Here is a 21,510-nt window from a genome sequence, read left to right on the forward strand (position 1 = left end):
TTTTCATAAAAGGTAATTAAGGATCTGCTTCAAAATATATTGTCGCTAGTCCAAACCCAAAGCGAAACCTGGCTTACTTCCAGTCTTCAAATAGTATATGCCACGCGCACTTAGCGGCACAGGATCACCCATTAATATCTTAGTTCCCGTACAATTACGACCGACTAACTCTTTCAACGAAGAACAAGGCGCAGCATAGAAACCCTTTTCACTATATATGGATTCTGCAAAGTACTCATAGGAACGACCGTGACTGCAGCCGGCTGAGAGCGGACGAAAGAGAAAATAGATAAGTTTGAAAATAAAGCTTAATAAAGAAAACTAATTTATACTCACTAAAGATTTGTAAAATCGCTGTGCAGCCCGGTTGCGGCGCGCCGCCGCCATTCGGATAAAAATCTACAAAGCCGATTGGTTCACGAAACCCCAAAACGCCGCCACAACTATGTATAACATCAACAAAATCTGCATCTGAGGGATCTAAATGATGTTCCGGTCCACTACAGTTTTCAAAGGCCGGTCTGGCAGGATCGAGACCTGAATTTTCATTGTAAATTAATTTGGTATGTGTAGTATTGTTATAGAATCGTCTAGGATCAGTGCCTCACCTGTGATTCTGCTAACGCGATATTTGGTATACGACCCAGCATAACCCATTATATGCGCACCCAAGCTATGACCTATTAGATGTATACGTTTGGGGTCAGCATCCTTTTCCTCAACGAGCAGATCAATTAGCTTAGCGACAGCGCGGCCCACTTGCACGGTGTAACGTGCGGGTTTCAGATAGTAAATATTATCCGCTTGATCGCGCCAATTGATTGCTAGGAAAAAACAAAAAAAAATTAAGATTATTAAAATTCCATTTTTTTAGATTGCCTTAAAAAACCCTGTACAAATCAAATAAACTTCAGTTTATACCCGTTTAGCTCACTCAAAATATATTATTTTACTAATAAGATAATACTTCAAAAGATAGTTCGGATAATTTCGATCAAATTTGGTAACTTCCATAGTACCTGTTCTTTTATGTGGAGATGACCGCGCTTTTCTTTACACTTTCCATTCCGGAAAGCATAAATAAACCAGGCATAGAAACTTTTTCTATTAAGGATCGACCATCCCATATGCCCACTCCAAAATGATGGTCCTAACGGAGTTAACTAAAAAGTTATAGTAACTACATTAAAGCTACCTCTCCGTGATAAGCCTTGAACTCTGTTCGGTTGTGACGAAGTAGTGTTGTTTTTTAAACATTAGTCCAGAGAAGTTCAATATTTTTCAGAATGTTCGACTCACGATCTTCATACACGAATAATCACACAAAATGCATTTCAAAGTAGAATACACGAATTTTTGTTGCATAAATCCTGAAAACTTATTATGACCATCCTTTTATTTCGTCTTCCCACAATGAAACTTACCGAAAATATTCAAATTCCCACGCATAGTGTATGCACCACGTATCGATTGTATTGAGTCACTGGTCGTACCATCCTTTTATTTCGTCTTCCCACAATGAAACTTACCGAAAATATTCAAATTCCCACGCATAGTGTATGCACCACGTATCGATTGTATTGAGTCACTGGTCGTACTCGACTTCCAACCGTGTACCAAAATTTTCGTATCCAAATCGGCATTAAATTTACCGGCCATGTCTTCCCAAGTATCGCGTTTCTGTCTACTATGCCTACCTTCACTGGCAGTATAATTGGCAACGGATATTTGTATTGTTGTTGGATTAGCGGTATTTGCTCTAAAAATTAGTAATTAATTCCATATCAATTAAAAAGGTTGTAAAGCAATACTACCTATCAAAAAGCTCCACATGCACAAAATCAGGCACATCGTCTTGCTGACTATCCTCGGGTGGTTCCGTTAAATAGACAATATGTGGTTTGCCATCGCCATCTGGCATCCACATCCATGTACGGCCATAATCCTCTTCGTTGAGAGCAACTTCGGCGTGACACAAGCCTAGTACAGTAGTGTAGGGGTAAAATAAAGTAGATTGTTTAGAAGTAATTATTTTATATTTATTTTATTTTATTTTATATATTATATAATAAGAATTACTTTCCTTACCCAAAATTGTTATTAAAACATGCAGCCTCATATTTTTTCCGTTATGCAGCCGTTGACAGTTCAAATTGAACTGAAGAAATTAAGTTTGAGTAATCGAAGCTTTTGTATTTTTAAATACTTTACATATTTAAAACTAAAGCTATTTCTTGCCCTTATCGGCTTGTAAAAGGCCATTAGTTACTTGCGGTACCCGATTTCCGCTATACCTATCTGCCACCTGCTGTTAAGTAGGTTAGATAAGTGCGCTTAGCATTGAAACATAGAAGTTGAAAATAAATCCAAATAAATATAATGATACAATGAATAAAATAATAATTTAACAACATTTATAATAATCGTTTGCAGATTATTTTAAATACACTTGAAAATTAAAAAAAACGGTGATGGCACCATTTTCTGGGATTCTTGGGCAGAAATTTGAGTAAAATGTAAAAATTATCAAGGCTGTCGATATCTACTTTACAGACCTCTAGAAAAAGAATTTTGTAGACGGGTTCAAAAAGTTGTAGCATCGTTAAAAGGAGACAATGTTAAAAAATTAAACGCCATTTTTCCAAAATTTTCGTTTTTCTTTTTGTAAGACCATCCTCTTAAACAGGATTTAAGCAGCTGCAACAATATTGCATTATTTACATTAGAAAATATACCTCGGGAAAGTGAAATCTGAGTTCTCTATTCTGTCTTCTTCATAATTTGACACCATAAGGTGATTAATCTAAAAACTGAATCCTCTAAAAGAATGTAAAAGTATACAGCAACAATTCAAATATAGATCCAGAAAAGCGGCGGAAGCCTAATTTCTAAAGGTTATTAGCCGCTTCTGAAGATCCAACTGGTTAGCCGTTCCCACGATAAACGGGTGTACGTAACCGGAACGGACTCGGATTTATTCCGGCCAAGGACTGTCAACTCGACAGAATTCTGCCGCTATAACAACAACAACAACATCCAACTGGTTAGTTGGAAGAATTTCTATATCAGAAATTCATACAAATTTAGGAATTTACTATTAAAATATATCGATAGTCGATATGTCTTCTTGAAAATCGAAATACTTGTGTCCGCTTCAGAATGTTTCGTTTCTCATTATATTCCCCACGTGCTAAGCTATTGTCAACCGGGGTAGAAAACATAAAAATATAAACATTACGGGCTATGGAAGTAATTATCGGAACTTATGAGGAATTCCTCCTCGGTTATAAACTCTTAACAAATGAAAGTTTAAATTTTGTGCAATCCTTTGCGGATAAATCGCACGCCGGTCCACTTAAATGCGTAGCAGTGCATGGACACTTCGTGGCTACTGGCGCCACAGATGATCGTATCTTCTTATATGATATGCGTTCGAGAAAACAAACAAATGTAAGTCTAAGCCTAACCAGCATAATCATTTATTGCTCACATTTATTATGCCTTGCAGATTATTTTGTCACATGAGGGTACCATCAACACATTGGCTTTTACACCGGACAGCTCACATTTGCTATCAGGTGGCGACGATGGACGTATGATTGCGACACGTCAAAAAACTTGGGCCACAGAGGGTAATTGGAAGGCGCATAAAGGTTCAGCAGTCAATCAAATCAGTTGTCATCCGAGTGGCAAGCTAGCACTGTCACTCGGTGCAGATCGTGTATTATGCACATGGAATTTGGTGAAGGGACGTGTAGCGTACAAAACCAATTTAAAGAGTCGCAGTACGTTGGGCACACAACCAGATTGTCTGACGTGGTCGCCAACTGGCGATTATTTTACCTTATGTGGTTTCCGTGCCGCAGAGATTTGGTCTATCAAATCAGCCGATGTATTGTTGAGTCGAAAGACAAAAGAAAAGCCAATATGTGTTTGCTGGGTGGCTGATGAGTTATGCTTGGTTGGCTTGGAAAGTGGTAAAATATTGTGGCTTGAAGTGACAGAAGAAGAAGGAGACGAAGGAAAGGTAATGCGTTAGTAAAACAAAAACTGAAATCAATTTATATTTACACATGTCAAATTTATTTTGATAGGAACATTTTACGGAAGCACACAGCACCAGAGTTAAAGTTATGGCTTTCCTTAAAGACACATTAATCACAATATCAAGGTTTGTAAAGAAAAATAAATTAACAAACACTTAAGTAAAATTAACAAATTATTTAACAATTATTTTTTGCAGCTCCGGCGAGATGAAAGCTTGGCAAGTGAATATAAACAAGAAAAATTTGAAACTACTGTGTACAACCAACATCGGCTGTCGTCCAACCTGCCTTAGCATCTTAGACCTAACACAATTCGGTGGCGCATTTGTTTTAAAAAATAACGACTCAAAAGAAGACAAAAAACAAGTAAATATTGTACCAAAGAAAGCTGTGAAGCCACCAGAACGTGGTGTTGTTACGATTGAATATGAGGAAGATCTCCAAGACGTACCGGAGCAAGAAAGCAGTGACGATGACACAGACTCATCTGAGCCGAGTAGCAGTCAAGTGCAAGAAAAAACAAGGAAACGGAAGGGAAATGTTGCCGAAAAAGCACAACCACCAACAAAGCAAAAACAATTGAAACAAAAAGGACCACTGAGTAAAAAACAAAAAAATAACAGAAATAAACAATAGTTTCAAATAAAATATTGTTATTAAAAATAACGGTAGTATTATTGTAAAGCTGAACGAAAATAACACTTCGAAAGAAAATGTGTAGATTATACGAGTTAATACGAGGCAGTTTTTTCTTTTACTTAAATTTTTTTTAGTAAAAATAACGGTAGTAGCATTGTCAAACTGAGCGGAAATAATTTTTAAAGCAATATAAGTGGATTTAACGATTTCATACGAGACAGTTCGGGTTGTTATCGGTTTTTTGGGTTAAGATCGATCGTTGTTTTAGTAGCAAAAATGTGTTTCAATTATTTTTCAGTATTTGGTGGATGTAAATTACAGTGATTGGTTAAGTAGCCCGAATATTTTACATCATCCATATTTATTCTAAAACTTTTCTTCAATGTTGTAGCTTTACCAAGTTGTTTCTTTATACTCCTAACAGGATGTATTAAGTTTGGCACAAATATTGTAGTATCCAAAAAGAAACAAAATATTATTTTCGAGTATGTACTATATAAATGATTGTATTACCAGCTGAGTGGACTTAGCCATTTCTGTCTGTTTATACGCAACTAGTCCCTCAGTGTTTGAGATATCAATCTGAAACTTAGCACACGTCCATTTCTCCCCAAAAAGTTGCTCATTTGTCGAAATCGCCGTTATCAGACCACTATAGCATATAGCTGCCATACAAACTGACCAATTAAAATCAAATTCTTGTATGTAGATATTTTTTATATAACAAACTGAGCGATCAAAATCTTTTTATACCCATTTAGGCTATAAGAGATACACCTGTGAAGGGTTTTATAGCTTCGGTGCAAATGAAGTGGACGTTTTTTCTTTCGATCAAACTAAAGACATATTTTCTTTGTCATTTTATTAAATGTTTTAATTTTGTTAAATTTTTTACAATAATTGCTTTTTTTACATTTTGTAAAAATAGTCATAATTTTAATTGCTTCTAAAGTTAAGCTGCACATGTATGTAACTTAATAATTTCCTTCGAACAAATCTGTATGTATAAATGTATTAATTAATAATTATGTTATTAAAATAAAAATTAAATATTTTAATATAATAGTATTGAGTTTTCTTACAATCTCTTAACAGCAGCCATAGCTTCCAAAAAAAAAAGTAATATTATATTATTGGTTAACAATAAAATCGGCCAGCAAGCAAATTCAGTATTTTGCCACAAGCTGTAGAACAATAGATTTTCAATATAAAAATGCATGCCGATTTCTTTTTACGACACATTCAAGACATATGTATTTTTTGTGGACCAAACACACGGTATCAGTAATTTAATGTACAGTTTTAGTTTTTTGTTTTTGCTTTCAAGTCTTTGGTTAGTGTGTGTTGTGAGAAAATATTGTGTTTCTAATAAAAATATATAGACGTCGTCGCAAGTCAGTGAATTTAGTATACATATTGTAACTAGATATACATACATACATATATGTAAGTATGTAAGTATCGTATATATTGTAGTATAAAGTACTAATATATAAATCATCAACTCGATATAAAGTAATACAACAATTTAATATAGAGGCGATAAATCAACGGCCAAAGGTACTGGGCGAAAAAATGGAAAACATGTCTAAGTGGTGGAAATGATGTACACAAATAATTTTGTACTGTCGTCAGCAGTAATAACAGATATTGTCAGTTGCTCGGTTCAAGTTGAATGCTAAACACTCGCGCATCATCGGCATCATAGTCATCGTTATCGCTGTCATTGCCGTTAGCGTTTTTACCATCCAGGTATGGCCACACCATGTCTTCACCGAATTTATGACGATGTAGTAGATTTTTGTATACATGCAATTTACTGTTATCTATATACGCCTCACAAGGATAACACCAAACGGACAAATCGCTGAAGCTAAGCGCCAGGGGATGCGATTGCTCTATGCTATGGAAGAGCATATGCTCCATGACGTAACGACCGCAAAGTATTTTATAACAGCTCAGACATATCCAGTTTTCGGCGGTTGATGAGCACTGCTCGCAAGGTGCATTGCTGTCTATGGCTGTGTTATGGGAATGAAAAATAAATGAAATAAAATATTAATATTTATAATTTTTTTTTTAATATTTTGTAAGCGAAAAATAAGTACAACGAAACTCATGAAAGAAGATAAAATTTAATAAGCATAAAATACAGTGCATGCCCGAAATGCCGTGGCCTTTCTAAAAAAAAAAAAATTTAATTAACCAAAAACCGAAGTTTTTGCTTTTGAATGTGAAAAACAAAAATATTTCGCTATAAAACGATTTTATCACATATTGAAGAAACTTTACAGAAAGCGAGGTAAAACTACCAAAAGTCAAATAATAACTTTTTTATTTTTATTTTAGCATTAATACAAAAATTTTAAAATTGCTGGCAAAGTAGATTCAGTAATAGTAATAAAAGAAAATTATAAAATGTTCATTATACTGGAAAATTTTTAAATTATCATATTTGTATCAAAACTTATTCCAAAAATTTAGGTTTGAATTTAATTTTTTTCGAAAACTAACAAATTTGAACATAGTATCGATAATGTTTTATTATAAGAGAGATTATCCTAAAACTAAATTTGGAAAATGCGTCTGATTACCGAAAATAAAGATTTAACCGATTATAACCTGATTTTAAAGGTTTTACTGAATTTCATGACAATAAAATAATGTAAATGTTTTTTTTTTTTGGAAAACCGTTATTTTAAAAAATTTTTATTTCAATAATAAATTATATTATTTTTATAAAAATTTATTTAAAAAAATTAAGTTCGAACTTTTATTTTTTTCGAAATTTCTACCGTTTTTGCTATGATTTTTTGAGGTCTTCGCAAGTTTCATGAAAGTAATAACTTTATTTGGAAAACCAGTTTCTCGATAAGAATTTAAAAAACAGTTAATAATTAAAAATTAAATAAATTCAGTAATAGTATCAAAAAACTAGAGAATGATTATCATATTAGAAGATATTGTAAATATCATATCATATTTGTATATTAAAACTTTTTCTAGGTAGAATATTAAGTTCGAATTTCGATTTACTTTTCGAAAATAACCTGATTTTTTAGATTTCAATGAATTTCATGAAAATAATAACTTAAAATTTGTATTTAGAAAACTGGTTTTGATTTGCAAATAAAATTAATTCTGTAATTTAATAAAATTGGAAAGTTATTTAAATTAAGTTAAAAGTTAAATTATCGTATCATATTTGTTTGAAACCTATTCAAAAAAAATTTAATACGAATTTAGATTTTTTTCGAAAATAAAGATTTTAAAGATTATAATATGACTTTTTTGGGTTTTAATAAATTTTGGAAATATAATAAGTTTAAATTTGTATTAAGAAAATCGTTATTTTCGATAATAAGATTTTAAAAAGGCTGACGCAAATTAATCAATTAGAAAAATTATTCTATTAGAATTATTGTAAGAAAACTTTTTTCAAAAAATAAAGTACGAACTTCGATTTTCTTTTTTCGAAAAGTAATAATTTTAAAAGTACTCTCGATTTAATTACCAATAACTAACTTAGAGCAATAAAAAGCACAAATACATATAAACATATTATAATACTGAAAGAGCGATGAAATATGAACACAATATAATAAATATTTATTTGAAAAATAAAGTTGTTTTGGCAAACCTAAGAAATTATAGATTAAAAAAAAATGATAACGAATACCTCCACTCTCTCTCTCTCTAACAGACGGCTATATCATCCAATCACATTGCGGTATGTATGTAGAAACAGTTATTTTTTGAAACATGCAAATTATAATTTAAGATATATAAAGCAATTTGCAACATGCATAGGCGACAGAGATGTATGTGATAAATATGTATGTATGTATGTACAATGTATTGAGACAGCCGCAATCACACACACAGACACGCACAAACGAAAAGCGAAAGGAGAAGAAGCGACAAATTGAATCATGTATAAACATCAGAAAATAAAAGAAAGCCACAATAACAACAATAAACAATTAAAAGTGTAACAATTTGAAACAAACCTACAAAGTCTAAAACACGACATTGAATTAATGTGTTTTCAAACAAAACAAAAGACACGCTGCTTACTTTTCGGCGCCTCCTCAGGACGCAACTGTTTTAAATGAGGACATGTCTTTAATGGAACAACGGCGAACATTTCGTTATTTTGCAAAGCCTGATGATGATTTGATTTGGAGTTTTTTTTTTTTGAATTTCGCAATTTTTTTATTTTTCATATAGTTAATGTTTGTTTTTGTTTATGTGCAGTCATGAAAAGTAAGAACAAAAACGTAAAGGTTAGCTGGTGATCTCGCACACATAATTCGGTAAATGATAAATTACCTCTAAGTTTTCGGTGAGAAATTCGGTTAGGGTTTTAACTTTTACCTTCGGCTTACTGCCGCTCGGTTCCAACGCCACCTCTGTGTCAGCAACATTTTCACAGCCAACGGCGCCTTTTGCCTCATCCGTTGTGATATCTAAATTTCTCAAAGTAGCAGAAAGAAAATCCTCATTGTTATTTTCGCCAGCGAACTGTGGCAGCCGCTTGTTGAAGACCAAACTCTTCCAATAGCGTTGTTGCACATTCAAACAATTCTGTATAGTCTCAATGCAACTTGTATATGCAGCGCTCAGCCCACGTGCCGCATTGCCGTTAACTTGTATAGCTGGTATTGGATCACCCAGCAGTGATTTCGTGCACATGGTCATCGCATAGGAAATGGAGTGGACATTGTAGCCACCTTCCAAACACAAAATCAGGCGTCCACCGGCCAGTGCTGAGAGCCAATGTGTGAACAGACCATAAGCTTCGGGTGTTACTTTACAGCCGCCAAGTGGATCGCCGATGGCGGCATCAAAGCCGGCTGAGACGAGCACTAATTCCGGATCGAATTCATAAGCAATTGGCATAACGAGCTGTTGGAAGGCCATTACATATTCCATATCGCCCATGCCTTTCTGTAGAGTTAATTTTGTAGGAAAATAATATATTATTATTTTTCTGTTAGTTTACAACAATGCCTGCTCACCTTATTCCAGGGTATATTCACATTAAAGCCGACACCGGCACCTTTACCAACCACATCGTGATCGGCATCTTTACTCTTGGGGAAGAAAGTGCCGTTATCATAGCGATGTATGCTTATATAGAGCACATTCGGGTTCGATTCGAAGATATGTTGTGTGCCGTTGCCATGATGCACGTCCCAGTCAATTATTAAAACGCTAAAATTAGGATTTCAATAAAAAAAGAACGTTCATTTCGGTTGCACCGAAGCTATAATACCCTTCGTAGATACAAAAGATTCCATACAAGAACTTGATTTTGATCGGTCAGTTTGTATGGCAACTATATGCTATAGTGGTCCGATCTGAACAATTTCTGCAGAGATTGTAGAATTGCCTTGGACAATAAGCCATAACAAATTTTGTAAAGATATCTTCTCAAATGAAAATGTATATGAAATACAAGAACTGTATTTTGATCGATTAGTTTGTATGGTAGTTATATGCTATAGTGGTCCGATCTGAACAATTACTTGTCTAAAGCAACGGTACCGCCTCAGACAATAATCGGTTCCGACAAATGAGCAACTTCCTGGAGAGAAAATAACGTGTGCAAAATTTCAGATCGATATCTCAAAAACAAAGGGACTAGTACGCGTATATACAAACAGAAGGACTTTCTGACGGACAGACAGACGGTCATGTCTGAATCGACTGGGTATTACAAACTTCGTGGCAAACTTATTATACTATGTTCAAGGCATAAAAAGTTGCCATATAACCATATGACGAAATTTACCGTTTAAGTCCATGATCGCGTATGGCATACTGCGCCGCGATTGCAACATTATTGAATATACAAAAGCCATGTGGTATATCAGGCTCTGCATGATGACCGGGCGGCCGCACAATGCACACACCGCTGCGCGCTTCGCCTGTCAGCACTTTGTCAACCACTTGCAGCACCGAACCGGCGGCCAGCGTGGCGCAATCGAAAGTCTTCGGATGAAAATAGACCGAATTATATTTCTCGCCCATACCCTGCAGCTCATCCTTATCGCTAATGCGTCGTATGAAGTTGACGTGCGCGCGTGTGTGCGCCAAACAAATCTCATCTGTGGTGGCGATGCGTATCGGCAATTGGTTCATGCGTTCGGTGAGCCTGTAATCGACGTGCATTTCGTAGATACGTCTTATGCGCTCTGGCTGCTCCGGATGACCTTCTTCAAAGGTATTGCTGTGCTGCAACATAAGTTCATCGTAAACATAGCACACACGTACTTTTGGTGCCAACAATTTGGTTTCTAAATAATTTGAGATTTCATTAAAACATATATATTTCGCACTAATTTAAAAAAAAACTGAATTACCTTTTTTAAGAAATTGCAAGCGCTTCGTGTTCTGCGCCACCACTTCGGGTATCGTGACCGGTGCCGTGTCTCTAGTGGGGAAACGTTCGGGCAGTGGTTGGCCGCCAATGAACAGGCGACTGACTTTATGCAATTTCGGTTGTGGATTTACATTATTCAGCTCCTCCATAGTATACATCGGCTGGATTTGTAGGCAGCGCCAGTATTGACGATGTGCATAAATGCAATTGAGTATTGTATCTTGTAGTATATCACTAGGTGGCTCGATTTTCTCCACCAACGTGGGGCATGTGCCGCCCAACAGGGTGCGTAATGTGAGTGCTGCACCCTCAGAGAGGGAGTCAAGGCAGTAGCCACCTTCTAGAACCACGGCAATGCGTGATTGTGCCAATTTCATGAGTGAACTTAGTAAATGTGGATAGAAAGCGGGTGTGACCTCCATTTCACCCTCTGGACAACCTAAAGCTGCATCATAACCGGCCGATATGATTATCAATTCGGGTTGATACTCAACAGCTACGGGTATAACCAACTGTTGGAATATGGCCAGATAATCACCATTACCCATTTTGGTTTTATTTAACGGTACATTGAAATTATAACCCAAACCATTGCCATAACCGATAGCATCAAAATCAGATTCCTGTAGATTTGGCCAAAATGTGCCATGCTCATAACGGTGTATGGAGAAGTAGAGCACCCTATATATATGGGTAAATGAGATATTATACGCTCAATTTTAAATATGGCAAATTTTAGCCACCCACCTTGGATCATTGTAGAAGAAACGCTGTGTGCCTTGCCCATGATGTATGTCCCAATCGACGATCATTATTTTGCTTAACTTCAAAATGTCCAAAGCGTATTGTGCTGCAATGGCCACATTGTTGAAGAAACAGTAACTGAGGAATATACACATACACATACAGTCACAAGCGTTGCATACTATCGAAACTACAGAGACTAGTGTAAGACAATTGTAAAGTACCCATTGAATTCTGCCTTCATCGCATGATGACCCGGTGGCCGTATGATCGCCATGCCATTCTGTACATTGCCGGTTATTATGTTCTCAATTAAGTCAATGGTCGAACCGGTGGCCAGTAGCGACAATTCAAATGTGGACTGAAGCAAGTGGGAGGCAAAATATATATGCAAATCAGAAAAAACAATCAGCTTGTAATAATACCAACCGGATGTAGATAAATTGCATTGAATTTTGAGCTTAGATCTTCCATTCCCGCTTCATCTTGCACACCAGATGTTTGTTGCAGTAGGTCATAATGCTCCCCGCTGTGCAGCAAGAGCACTTCATCCTTTGTCGCACGGCGTGATGGAATTCTCTGGCATTGTTCAATGAGTTGCAGTTCTTTACATCTGGATTTTAGAGCACAAAAAAAAATATACATAAGTTTTTTATTAGTAATTATTCAAAAAAACTTATTTAATTGAATTAATGACTATTTATTATGTTAATAACTTTTTAAAGTATTTAAGATATGCATACAATATTTATTGTAACAGATCATATGATCAATAGAACAAGAGAAAACTTCGGTTGCACCCAATACCCTTCACAAATAAAAAAGTTTTCTCTTAAAAAAAAACTTGATTTTTATTGGTCAGTTTGTATGGCAGCTATATGCTATAGTGGTTCGATCCGAACAATTTGTTTTGTAGGGTGATATCTTGTAAAATGATGTTTTCCATACAACAACTTTCGCTCAGTTTGTATGACAGCTATATGGTATAGTGGCCCGTTATTGGCGTTTCCGACAAATGAGCAGCATCTTGGTGAGAAAAGGACGTGTGAAAATTTCAGATCGATATCTCAAAAACTGAGGGACTAGTTTGCGTATAGCTAGACAGACGGATGGACATGACTACATGTTGTTGCTGTTGTTGTAGCGGCAGACTTCTGCTGAGTTGACAGTCCTTGGCCGGATAAAAATCCGGGTCCGTTCCGGTTACGTAGGCCCGAATGTCGTGCGAACGGGACATAGCTACATCGACTCAGCCAGTTATTCTGATTTTATATATACATACATATATACTTTATACAATAGGTCATAATTACGTTATGTTAATTGTTGGAATACATTGTTGTTGCTGAAATAAGTGTGTTGCTAACTTTGTTTTCTATCTATCTGTCTATATTATCTAAGTTGCTTTGAAATCGAAATATAAATATAGGTGTGACATTAAGTGCAATTGCATTTATATACCAATATAAAAGTGATAAGATTTAACGTGTGATTACAAACGCCTTTATGCATACTAAATGCATATAATACGCCGTTATAGGTACAAATGCTCTCAATAAATTTCCATTATCTTTATATTAATTGAAAGTGCAAGTTAACAATATAATATTATATATGAGCTTTTTCAAAAGTACTCACCTCTCCAGCACACGAGTAAAGCGTTCCGGTCGCTCTGGATGATTTTCGTCCCAGAGGCAACGATGCTGCGCCATCGATTCATCATAAACAATACCAGTAGGCTTTTGTATTATTGTTTTTGCGTTAACCGCCTTAAAACAAAAACAAAAATACATTTCCATAAACCTTGGAATGTCAGTTATTGTATACTATTAAAGCAAATAGAAGCTTACATTTTGGAACACATCCTTTACAACTTGATCTTGTTGGTTTTGTTCCTGCATTTTGAGTAATTTCGCTTTGCGTTTAGCTTCTAGTAGCGCTGCGCTCGGCTTGCTAGCTGCGACTGCAGACTTGACCATTGCGCGAGTTTGTATTTTAGCTTTTTGCGCACCACGACGTGTAACAATTGGAGAGCTCTACAGTTGGTTGTATGTATCAGTATAAGAGAGATGAGTAAAGCGTAAAAAAGCTCGCTAATTAGTATAACTAATATGTATGTATGTTTATGTTTTTTATAAAATATATAAATTAGCACTGTTATCAGATAATTAGGCCACAATTGATAAATTCGAATTTTGTTAAATTTATAGAATCTTTAAGAAAATACGTGTGGTCTTGATGCGGTGATCTAACAGACTGCGGCCTGCAACCAAAAATCAATGCAATATTAATGAAATTGATTTCCGGTTTCTTAAATACGCCAAATAAGTGCAAGTGTTGATGATGTGGGTGTCAACAATATTGATACCAAATCTGTATGTATGTTTGTATTGACATGCTTTTATACCCAATAGTCATTTCTAATTAGTGGCAGCTGTTGAAGTCAAAACAATTAAAATTTTATAATTTGTGATGAGAATGAAAATGTTATTAATGTGAAATAATCAATAGCTAATATGATATAAATAATTCAACTTATATTATATTCGTGAATCACAAATCTTTGAGGTGCTGAAACCTTCTACCAAAAGTTTTCATACTTATTAGTATGTTTAGCATATTTTCATGAAAACAGGAGTTTGAACATCTGATAATCAGGAACAATGGTTACGAGAATTTCGCAATTATTCAATAAACATATATTCCACGATGTTTTTAAACTAGGTACTTCGAGCAGCTCTGTTTATAAAAAAATTTTTTATATGTATATCCTAAGAAGGGTATGTAACAACTTTGATATGCAACAATGATTTTTCTTCTGATTTGCGTACAAATATATAGTCATTGTTACAGTTTATGACCATCTAATACAATTGCTAAAGGTAAGGAAACCGGTTCTTAATAAAGAATAAAAAACGCACAGTGGTTCAATGCACCAGCAAATTATGGCAGTCATCTATGAATCCAGTTCCAGCAATATTTTTTTACCGGCAAGAGAAGAAAAGGAGCTTTCGAAAAGATATGCAAAAGGAGCTGCTCTTTTTATTATTGCCCAAATTTATAACCATTTATGGTATTTCTACGTTATGTCAGCCTATTGTATTTAGGGCTAAATTATTTTTAGGTAGGTATCTTTAGACCTTATAGTTTGACAAAGGTAAAATGAAAGGCTTTTATATTTTATGGTATACTTACCATTTCCGTTTAATAAAAAAATAACAAATATTTTGATTATTTTGTCGCTGTTGTTATATCGACATCAAATCTATTGGCTTTTGGAGTATACAAAACGTATGTTAGACAATATGTAAAGAAATTCTAACAATACATTTCTTTCTTATCCTCCTGTATTTATAAGATTAAATACAATTATAGTTCCATGCAACAAACGCGTCAAGTATAAACTAGCAGTAATGCGAAGCTTCTTATTATTTCAAATAAACCAATATTTTACATGCACTATCGAATTTTCCTTAATTAAATGTATGCGAAATGTTTTTCTTTAGTTTCTTTAGAGTAACGCGCCTAATCACAAAAATTCCGACACACAGACAACAAAAATGGACACACGTTTTAATACTGCTTCTTCTTCTCATTCACCCTAGTCTTGTTTGTTTACATCAACACTGCTCCTGTCAGCTGTAGTTTTGCAATACGTTCAATTTTTAATTTTCAATGTTCTAAATTTAATATATATTTCACGAAGTTTGTGACAATTTTTTAAATTTTATAAGTTGATGTCAACCCGTAAAAACTTGGAAACTATATGAAAATCTGCGTGTAGTTAACAAATTGTGTTTGTCAATCAATGTGACAAATATTCTGCAAAAATTGCCAGATTAAGTTTTAATTGAATACCAATTTAATAATTGAGGAATTTCAATTCTCAAAAGTTAATAATTTCTTGTAGAAAGGCCTATATTTCTTCCTTCCGAAAATTTCAGCGAAATGAGAAGAAATTTTATAAAATATACCATTTTGCATTTTACATGTAACACTAAAGGCTTCCGGAAGCAACTTAAAATGAGAGGATATGCAACAGTTTATGTTAAAATATTACATGTACCGCTATTTTATTTTATTCACGGAAATAACACCAATAACAAGGCCTGGTAACCCTATGTCAGATATTTTGCAATATCTCTCTTCTCCTTTTGCCAACGTAATAATTAAAACAATCTGCCAAAAACTCGGTTTGTTGTAGTTCCCTTACGTATTTTCCCTTAACTTAAAGGGATGTGGTAAAAAGTGTAGAAATTTTATTTTATTAAAATAAACAGCTGTAGAAGGCTGCACTTGAATCGAAGTGTGAATGATTACGTAGTCTAGTGGACAAAAATGCGGAACCGATTACAAACTGAATCAACCAGACATGTCCTGGCTGTTGTAACGTTATGCGTACTGTGGTATGTGATCTCTTCGAGCAACAATGTCATCGGAAAAATGGTATTAAACGAGTTCCCATTTCCTATGACGGTGACAATGGTGCAACTGTGTAGTATAGCCTTGTATAGTGGACCATTCTTTAATCTCTGGCGTATACGAAAGTATCAAAACATTTCTAGAGGATACTATTGGCGATTGATTATTCCACTAGCATTGGGAAAGTTTCTTGCATCTGTCACTTCACACATTTCTCTATGGAAAGTGCCTGTTTCCTATGCTCACACGGGTAAGTAAATAAGTGGTAATATTACTTGCAGCATCTTAAGCATTGAAAATTAGTTAAAATCATCATTTCTTGACACGTTTACCTATTATCTTTGACGTGGTAAGCGTGGACAAAAAAACTATAAGTTGTGATTTTTTATCTTGTTGTTTATTACAAATATATGTAGTTCGTATGTTAAGTGATTTTAAATGATAAAGTTTAAATGTGAAGTACCTACCAAAATAAAGTTTCAGTGTGGAAATGTGTCTAGCAAGTTTTTTTTTATGCTAAAACTCAAATTTGCGCCTGATTATTCTGTGAATTCGAAAAAAAAAAAATATTTTAATAATTTCTTTCCAAAAACTGTTTACTTCTAAAATGCCAGAAGTTTATGGTAAAGTTGTCCCGAATTCATATATATCGAAACAGAAGGAATAACATATAGTATTAAATTTTTTTATAAACGCCACATATTGTATGTACAAATATATATTTTGCAGTCAAAGCGACAATGCCGATGTTTACTGTAATCTTGACACGTTTGTTGTTTCGTGAAAAGCAACCTACTCTCGTGTACCTCAGCTTGGTGCCAATTATAACAGGTGTTGCAATAGCTACCTTAACTGAGATTTCATTCGACATGGTTGGTTTGATAAGTGCGCTCATATCGACGATGGGCTTTTCATTGCAGAACATCTTCTCTAAAAAGGTATTTATTTAAAAAATTTTATTTACAGTTTAATATATACTCACATATCTTAAAGGTGCTTAAGGATACCGGAATGCATCATCTGCGTCTTCTACAGTTATTAGGCAAATTAGCGTTAATCATGTTCTTGCCAATTTGGATATTTGTGGACAGCTTTAAAGTCATACAACATCCTGCTATAGTGAGAAATTTTTTATTATAATTATTTTAACAAAAATTTACAAAAAATATGTAACTTTACAATTTTAGACCAGCTTCGATTATCGCGTGATTGCTTTGCTATTTACTGATGGCCTTTTGAACTGGTTACAAAATGTTATAGCTTTTAATGTGCTTTCACTAGTTTCGCCACTGACTTATGCCGTTGCGAGCGCGTCTAAGCGCATTTTTGTGATAGCCGTGTCACTCTTCATTTTAGGGAATCCCGTGACGTGGTTAAACTGCGTGGGTATGACTTTGGCAATATGCGGCGTATTGTGTTATAATCGGGTAATTGCTTTATACGCATGTTTATTTGTATTTTTGCACACTTTTTCATATACAATTTTATTTACAGGCCAAACAAATTACACGGAAGGCTGAGACGGTATTACCTCTAACCCAGAATCATCGTATTAAATACGAACCACTCAATGGAAATTTTGACTCTTATTATCAGGGTGCAACGACAAGTAACCTAAATGGTTTCGCTAACAAACGTGGTGAAAAACCATTCACAAATACTAATACAATACCAACAAATAGTTTACTAACAAATGGGAATATATTTCCAAATGGTAGTACGGCGACGCGTTTACTTTTTGTTTAATTTATGAAGATATATATTTGTTTAGTAGATGTAAGTAATAATACCGATAGGCAAAGCGTAGTTAGATAGATAATATTTTTTGTTGGCGCATATTACAAAAGATACGGATACAAACCAAATTGTTCAGCTGTGTAAATATAGTATTTTTTACAACTAACTTCAGGAAAATAAAGTCTCGACACAGAGGTAAAAAAATAGTATGCGTATGCAATGCAAAAATAACTATTTTTATGTATATAAATAATAAATATTCCCAGCGAGATTTGTAGCATGTAAATAAATTAAATGTCTGTAAAACAGGGCTAATTTGTATGAATTTATACTAACATTACTTTTCGTTAGCAAATTGTATGTGAAAACAAAATGAAGCAATAAAAAAAGGTGACGCAATTATAAAGCAAACAAACAACTGCTGTTTACATAATTAGGATTTTTTAATTTACTTATATCATACTTGATTTATTGTAATTTTTTCAAATACTCTAGGTGAAAATGTATAATATTTCTTCATTTCTTTGGTGTGAATTTTGAATTATAATAATACTTTCTTAATATGCTATGCTTCTTGCAAAATTTTAAAAATTCTGTAATGATTGAATAATTCAACAACGAACTGCAAAAGTGCTGTTTCTAAAAATTTAACCTTACATATAGGAAGTTTTCGTAAAATGTAAAGTTCAGAATATGTTAAACTAAACATAACTATGAAAAATGCCTAACATAATATTAAATTACAATATTTTTTATTTGTGTTACAACTTTTAAATGGAACATTTAACATTGAGGTTAAAAAAAAAGCATCGTTGTTGTAAAAAATTTTTATGTCAATAATAGTTGTTTGCCAAAAATTTCCAAATGTTTCGTACTATACTGTATATACTTTTACTTTATATCGTTGTTCACATTTTTGATTATCTAAGCTTTGTTTAATTGTATCCACTCGGCCTTGGCCACTACCTGAAAGCCGAGCTTTTCCAACAGTGCTTTAGATTTGAAATTTTCACTAACAATCCAAGCAGATAAAACCACTTTCTCCACAGTTGCCACTTGTTTGCATAAATATGCTGCTAAGAAGGCACCAAAACCCTTCCTTTGTTCCGTTGGCAGAACTTGTAGTATGCTGAATAAAAAAAAAAAAGAATTATTAATAAACACAATAAAATACGAAGGCGCGCTCACCCTAGACCAGAAAAATCATTTTGAAAAGCCCATGCCACCAATTCACCGTCAGTATCTCTATAAATGCCCGCTGTCTGATTTAACGCGATTAGACCACTTACATACGCCAACGAGCCTTCCTTCTTATTGGGCCACACCTCATGCACGAGCGACGCATTATTAACGTTCAGATTTTTAACAGTGTAACCATCTTTTAAGCTTATGAGAGACAGAAAATTTTACGAAAATGTAAATATTTCATATAAAACGATTTTTCCCCACCTCTCCAAAGCATAAGCAGCGGCCTTTTCATGCTCCAATATTAAATATAGGCATAAACGCGCGCGTTGCACACTTGCTCCGTTAGCAAAAGCAATATTTTTAACCACGTCACAGAATTCAAGGTCAACATTTGTTAGTAACGGCCCCTCACGCCACTTGATCAATTTAGTTTCACGCAAGCATTTCAATATTTCCGTCTGACTTGGCTCCCACGAATGAAATAAGACACTTTGCATCTGCGAATAAGTTGCTTATTTGCTTTAAATTAACAAAAAACATTTGAATACACATATCCATACTTACAATATCATAATGCAGACTCACATAGGTGCCATATTTCCTAAAATCACCATCTCGATAGGTGTAAAAGTCTTTCCGGAATGACAGCCATTCGTCTGCCTCGCTAGTTTTCACCTTACAATTCAAATTTTTCAGCTGCTGATTCCATTTATTTTGATTGTACATCAACAGGTAATGGGTATTTTGCTCGCCATATTTTTCACGATATAATTGTAGTAATTCTTGAAATTCGTCCTCGGAAAGTGGACGTAAAATATCGCTGTGGCTGTCCATGCTGGTAATAGAACGTAGTATTTTGATCAATTGTGCTAATATATTTATTAGTTTTCATCTTGATATTGATAGGCTACTTACTAGCAATTGATTACGAATTAATTTAGAATAGAGTTGCCAAACCACAGATACGCATTGTTTTGTTTGTTGTTGTTTTGCCAAATAAAAAAATTTAAAAAAACGCAAATGTCTGAACTTCCGCGTTCGTTGAACTTCAATAAACTCCGACACCGAGTTAAATGAATACAAAACAAAACATTCAAAAACAACAACAACATATGTATGTATGTAAGTACCTACGAATATATTGAGACAAATATGTGTTCGTGTACATACATATGTAAATACGAGTATAATATTTGTTTCTAATTGTATAAGCGGGGGCTTATAAGTTTAATGTAAACATGTATGTCAATTTGTAAATCACATCCACTTGACAGCTTAATTAAAATCAGATAAGAATTACTTGAAGTCGACTGTACTTATACGGCATATAGCCCACACACTTAAGGGCTTATATGGTTTCACGGCTTAAAAAAAAATGTATTGTCTTATTTAATTCTATAACATCTCTAGAATATTGTCCTAAATTCTCAAGTTAAACCCAGTAATAGTGTTGGAGATAAAGCTTTGAAAAGTTGCGCACTCGAGGTCAGCTATATAATTGCTTAAAACTTTAAACGCGTTTTTCTCGAAACTGCGTTTTCAAAGTCGGTTGTCAAGATTTCTCACGAACTACTCAATCGATCTTAATGAAATTTTGCACGTCTTTGAGATATAATTTACAAGGTTTTGCCGTGGTTGATTTTGTTTTCTTCAATTACAACTATTTAAAAAACAAAAACTGTAGAGAAATTTTCACCAAAATATGCATGGTTTTGTAAAAACGTCTGCCAAAAATAAAATTTTCACTTTATTTGTTTTTTTTCGGTCCAATACCTATGTAATGGTCTTAGTTCAAACACGTGTTTTTTTTTCTTTTTACTTTTGATGATCCTGTCAGATATTCTGCTGTCAACACGGAAGCATCTTTTTTCTGAGGGACTGCCGTAAATGACGGCGTAATGACCGAATTGTGAATATTTTCCTTTGAAAATTTCACAAAATCTTTATCAAATATGTATCTTGGGAATAATAAAAAGTTTGAATAAGATATTTCATTTTTTATATAAAAAAAAAATTATTGAAAATAGGGCATTTTTTGCTCGACGAAACCTATGTAATCCTTAAACCAATACTTTTCTACGATAGTCGATTCTACGTAACCGGAATGGAACTCGACTTTTATCCGTCCAAGTATTGATAACTCGGCAGCATTCCTCAAAATTGTTTGAAAAATAACGCCTGTCGCTATAACAACAACCTTTATTGATTCGTTTAAGTCCTATTACTATAGATCGTTCAATATGCTACATGAAATTCAATACAGCAAATACATACTCTATATCCAGCTATACATTTTTAAATTTCTCGAAGTACTTCTTAACGACAGTATCCTAATCAACAAGAGCA

The 21,510-nt window shown here is 34.2% G+C and overlaps 5 protein-coding genes and 1 long non-coding RNA gene across 12 annotated transcripts; 2 read left to right on the forward strand and 4 right to left on the reverse strand.

Moving 5' to 3' along the window:
- LOC106615874 (inactive pancreatic lipase-related protein 1) lies at window positions 1–1,981 on the reverse strand. The gene is made up of 5 exons (XM_036369052.2): window positions 1,815–1,981; window positions 1,530–1,759; window positions 609–824; window positions 337–537; window positions 1–263 (listed from the first exon to the last, which is right to left on the reverse strand). Exons 1-5 carry the CDS (start codon window positions 1,925–1,927, stop codon window positions 46–48), a joined length of 978 nt encoding a protein of 325 aa, XP_036224945.2. The 5' UTR covers window positions 1,928–1,981; the 3' UTR covers window positions 1–45.
- Window positions 1,982–3,172: 1,191 nt separating this feature from the next.
- On the forward strand, window positions 3,173–5,356 carry LOC106615856 (p21-activated protein kinase-interacting protein 1-like). The gene is made up of 4 exons (XM_014232226.3): window positions 3,173–3,450; window positions 3,509–4,027; window positions 4,095–4,171; window positions 4,244–5,356. Exons 1-4 carry the CDS (start codon window positions 3,244–3,246, stop codon window positions 4,680–4,682), a joined length of 1,242 nt encoding a protein of 413 aa, XP_014087701.3. The 5' UTR covers window positions 3,173–3,243; the 3' UTR covers window positions 4,683–5,356.
- Window positions 5,357–5,532: 176 nt separating this feature from the next.
- On the reverse strand, window positions 5,533–15,582 carry HDAC6 (histone deacetylase 6). Of its 6 annotated transcripts, none has more exons than XM_014232262.3 (13): window positions 15,013–15,579; window positions 13,668–13,853; window positions 13,456–13,586; window positions 12,247–12,430; window positions 12,042–12,178; window positions 11,821–11,955; window positions 11,054–11,754; window positions 10,483–10,987; window positions 9,707–9,902; window positions 9,018–9,635; window positions 8,763–8,850; window positions 5,768–6,706; window positions 5,533–5,682 (listed from the first exon to the last, which is right to left on the reverse strand). In XM_014232262.3, the coding sequence occupies exons 1-12, from the start codon at window positions 15,013–15,015 to the stop codon at window positions 6,339–6,341; spliced, it is 3,252 nt and encodes a 1,083-aa protein (XP_014087737.2). In that variant the 5' UTR covers window positions 15,016–15,579; the 3' UTR covers window positions 5,533–5,682; window positions 5,768–6,338. The 6 variants fall into 6 exon arrangements, with proteins under 6 accessions (XP_014087737.2, XP_069966493.1, XP_069966495.1 ...); XM_070110392.1 differs by lacking the exon at window positions 5,533–5,682 and adding an exon at window positions 8,365–8,419 and having other exon boundaries at window positions 6,566–6,706; window positions 15,013–15,581; XM_070110394.1 differs by lacking the exons at window positions 5,533–5,682; window positions 8,763–8,850 and adding an exon at window positions 8,365–8,419 and having other exon boundaries at window positions 6,566–6,706; window positions 9,063–9,635; window positions 15,013–15,582.
- Window positions 15,583–15,765: 183 nt separating this feature from the next.
- LOC106615865 (solute carrier family 35 member E1 homolog) lies at window positions 15,766–18,394 on the forward strand. The gene is made up of 5 exons (XM_014232235.3): window positions 15,766–16,489; window positions 16,969–17,177; window positions 17,233–17,358; window positions 17,427–17,666; window positions 17,734–18,394. Exons 1-5 carry the CDS (start codon window positions 16,156–16,158, stop codon window positions 17,983–17,985), a joined length of 1,161 nt encoding a protein of 386 aa, XP_014087710.2. The 5' UTR covers window positions 15,766–16,155; the 3' UTR covers window positions 17,986–18,394.
- LOC138857552 (uncharacterized) lies at window positions 16,615–17,561 on the reverse strand. The gene is made up of 3 exons (XR_011396672.1): window positions 17,419–17,561; window positions 17,222–17,353; window positions 16,615–17,169 (listed from the first exon to the last, which is right to left on the reverse strand). It is a non-coding gene; the product is annotated as an uncharacterized lncRNA (long non-coding RNA).
- A 312-nt stretch (window positions 18,395–18,706) lies between the features above and the next one.
- On the reverse strand, window positions 18,707–20,242 carry LOC106615877 (uncharacterized). Of its 2 annotated transcripts, XM_014232249.3 has the most exons (5): window positions 20,080–20,242; window positions 19,729–19,999; window positions 19,426–19,661; window positions 19,165–19,362; window positions 18,707–19,105 (listed from the first exon to the last, which is right to left on the reverse strand). In XM_014232249.3, exons 2-5 carry the CDS (start codon window positions 19,996–19,998, stop codon window positions 18,901–18,903), a joined length of 909 nt encoding a protein of 302 aa, XP_014087724.2. In that variant the 5' UTR covers window position 19,999; window positions 20,080–20,242; the 3' UTR covers window positions 18,707–18,900. The 2 variants fall into 2 exon arrangements, with proteins under 2 accessions (XP_014087724.2, XP_036224950.2); XM_036369057.2 differs by lacking the exon at window positions 20,080–20,242 and having other exon boundaries at window positions 19,729–20,048.
- Window positions 20,243–21,510: the final 1,268 nt, after the last annotated feature.

The sequence above is a fragment of the Bactrocera oleae genome, chromosome 5 (assembly GCF_042242935.1).
Source record: "Bactrocera oleae isolate idBacOlea1 chromosome 5, idBacOlea1, whole genome shotgun sequence".
In the NCBI taxonomy this organism is placed as follows: Eukaryota; Metazoa; Arthropoda; class Insecta; order Diptera; family Tephritidae; genus Bactrocera; species Bactrocera oleae.